General features: G+C 59.7%; 1 protein-coding gene across 1 annotated transcript in view; it reads right to left on the bottom strand.

The window, feature by feature from the left end:
• Nucleotides 1–2,027, bottom strand: part of PRAF2 (PRA1 domain family member 2) — an 8,902-nt gene extending 6,875 nt beyond the window's left edge. The window contains exon 1 of the mRNA XM_015416599.1: nucleotides 1,846–2,027. Within this exon, the coding sequence (XP_015272085.1) occupies nucleotides 1,846–2,024 (179 nt within the window). The 5' untranslated portion in view covers nucleotides 2,025–2,027. The remainder of the gene's footprint in view (nucleotides 1–1,845) is intronic.
• Between the last annotated feature and the right edge of the window lie 25 nt (nucleotides 2,028–2,052).

The following is a 2,052-nucleotide window of genomic DNA, read 5'->3' as shown; positions in this document are numbered from 1 at the left end:
CCCCGGTGCGGTCGAGGCCACAGCCTCCCAAGGCTCCTGGCCTCGCCCTTCCCCTCGCCACCCCGCCTGATCGAGGCCCCGGTGGGCCAAGCTGCCCAGGCTCGTCCCTCTCCCCGCTATGGGCACGGAGATGGTCATCGTTCAAGGCAGTAGAAAACGGGGGAAATTTGGTCTTTAAAGCACAACAGGGTTGCCAACCTCCAGGTGGGGCCTGCAGAGGTCCCAGAATTACAAGTGATCTTCAATCCAGGCTCCAGAAATCCGTTCCCCTGGAGAAAATGGCTGCTTTGGAGGGTGGACTCTGTGGCATTAGGGGCCTGGAGATCTCCCAGAATCAGAGCTGATCTCCAGACCACAGAGATCGGTGCCTCTGGAGGAAAAGGCCGCTTCAGAAGGCAAACTCTATGGTACATCACAGATTCCAGCCGTAAAACCCCTCCCCAAATTTCCCCCCTTCACAGGCACTGCCCCCAGATCTCCAGGAGTTTCTCAAGCTGGAGTTGGCAACTAGGTGAATTCTGCTGGGAAAGGGGGCAACCGTGCCCACTGCACCCTCTCTTTGCCCTCCTGTTTAGGGTTGCCAGGTGCCTCCCCCCCCCCGTCCACTGGCAGGGGGTAGGGTTGCCAGATCCAGGTGGGGAAATTCCTGGAGATTTGGGGATAGAGCCTGGGGAGGACAGGGACCTCAGTGGGGTACAGTGCCATAAAACTGCCCCTCCAAAGCCCTCATTTTCTCCAGGGGAACCGATCTTCTCTTATGTTCTTAAGGGACAGGATAACCATCTGGAGCAGAGGTCCATCAGTGGCTATTAGCCACAAGGTATAGATAGGAAAAGGAGCTGCGGTGGCTCAAGTGGTTAAGATGCTGACCTGCAGGCTGTGGAAGGTCAGTAGTTCAGCAGTTCGAGACCCGGGTGCCGCAAGACGGAGTGAGCTCCCGTCTCTAGTTCCAGCTCCTGCCAACCTAGCAGTTCGAAAGCAAGAAATTGCAGTTTGAAAGCAAGAAATTGCAAGTAGATAAATAGGTACCACTTCGGTGGGAAGGTAACAGCGTTCCGTGCGCCTTGGTGTTTAGTCATGCCGGCCACATGACCACGGAAATGTCTTCGGACAGCGCCGGCTCTTCGGCTTTGAAACGGAGATGAGCACCGCAACCCTAGAGTCGGATTCGACTGGTTTTCGAGCAAGGGAACCTTTACCTTTACTATAGACAGGAATACTGTGATTCTTGGTGCTTGGGGGGCAAGGGGGGGCTTCTGGCCCCACTGCTGGACCTCCTGATGGCACCTGGTATTTTTGGCCCCTGTGTGACTCAGAGTGTTGGACTGGATGGGCCACTGGCCTGATCCAACATTGGCTTCTCTTGTGTTCTTATGTCTGGGGCAGGGATGCTCTGTCTTCTTGGTGTGTGGGGGGCAACAGTAGGAAGGGCTTCTGGAGTCCTGGCCTCGCTGGTGGACCTCCTGATGGCCCCCGGGTGTCGGGCTGGATGGGCCACTGGCCTGGTCCAGCAGGGCTTCTCTGATGTTCTTATCTCTGTCGTCTAGAGAGCAGCCGTGATTCCAAGGGATCCCCAGGTCCCACCTGGAGGTTGGCCCCCCTACTTCCCCAGGGGTTTCCTGACCCATCCAGAATGCTGACTACCCCCCCCCCCCCAGAAGGCGCACAGATGGATCCCACCAGACAACAACCCCCCCGGTTTTCCCTTGCCCCGATTCCGGATCCCCCCGAATGCCCGCCCAGCCCTTCTTGGCGGAACGGCGCCCCGACTGCCCCCGCCCCAGTCCCCTGCCTCCGTGGCGCAGGCGGCAGGCAGCCGAGCCGAGCCGAGGCGCGCCGACTCACCCGCCCAGCAGCAGCCCGGCGCCCAGCAGGAGCAGGTAATTGCTCTGGTAGTAGAGGAGGTTGTTGAGCACCCGGTTGTGCCACCGCTGCAGGTCCCGCAGGTCCGGCGGAGCCAAGCGCGACGAGCCCAGCAAGAAATCCTCCAGCGGCCGCACCGGAGGCAGCCGCACCTCCGACATCTTCGGGCGAGGGGGGGGGGGGGAGAGT

The sequence above is a fragment of the Gekko japonicus genome, unplaced genomic scaffold (genome assembly GCF_001447785.1).
Source record: "Gekko japonicus isolate JY-2015 unplaced genomic scaffold, Gekko_japonicus_V1.1 scaffold2807, whole genome shotgun sequence".
Lineage (NCBI taxonomy): Eukaryota > Metazoa > Chordata > Lepidosauria > Squamata > Gekkonidae > Gekko > Gekko japonicus.
Note: the sequence above shows the minus strand (reverse complement) of the source record. Positions and strands in the feature narration are given on the sequence as shown.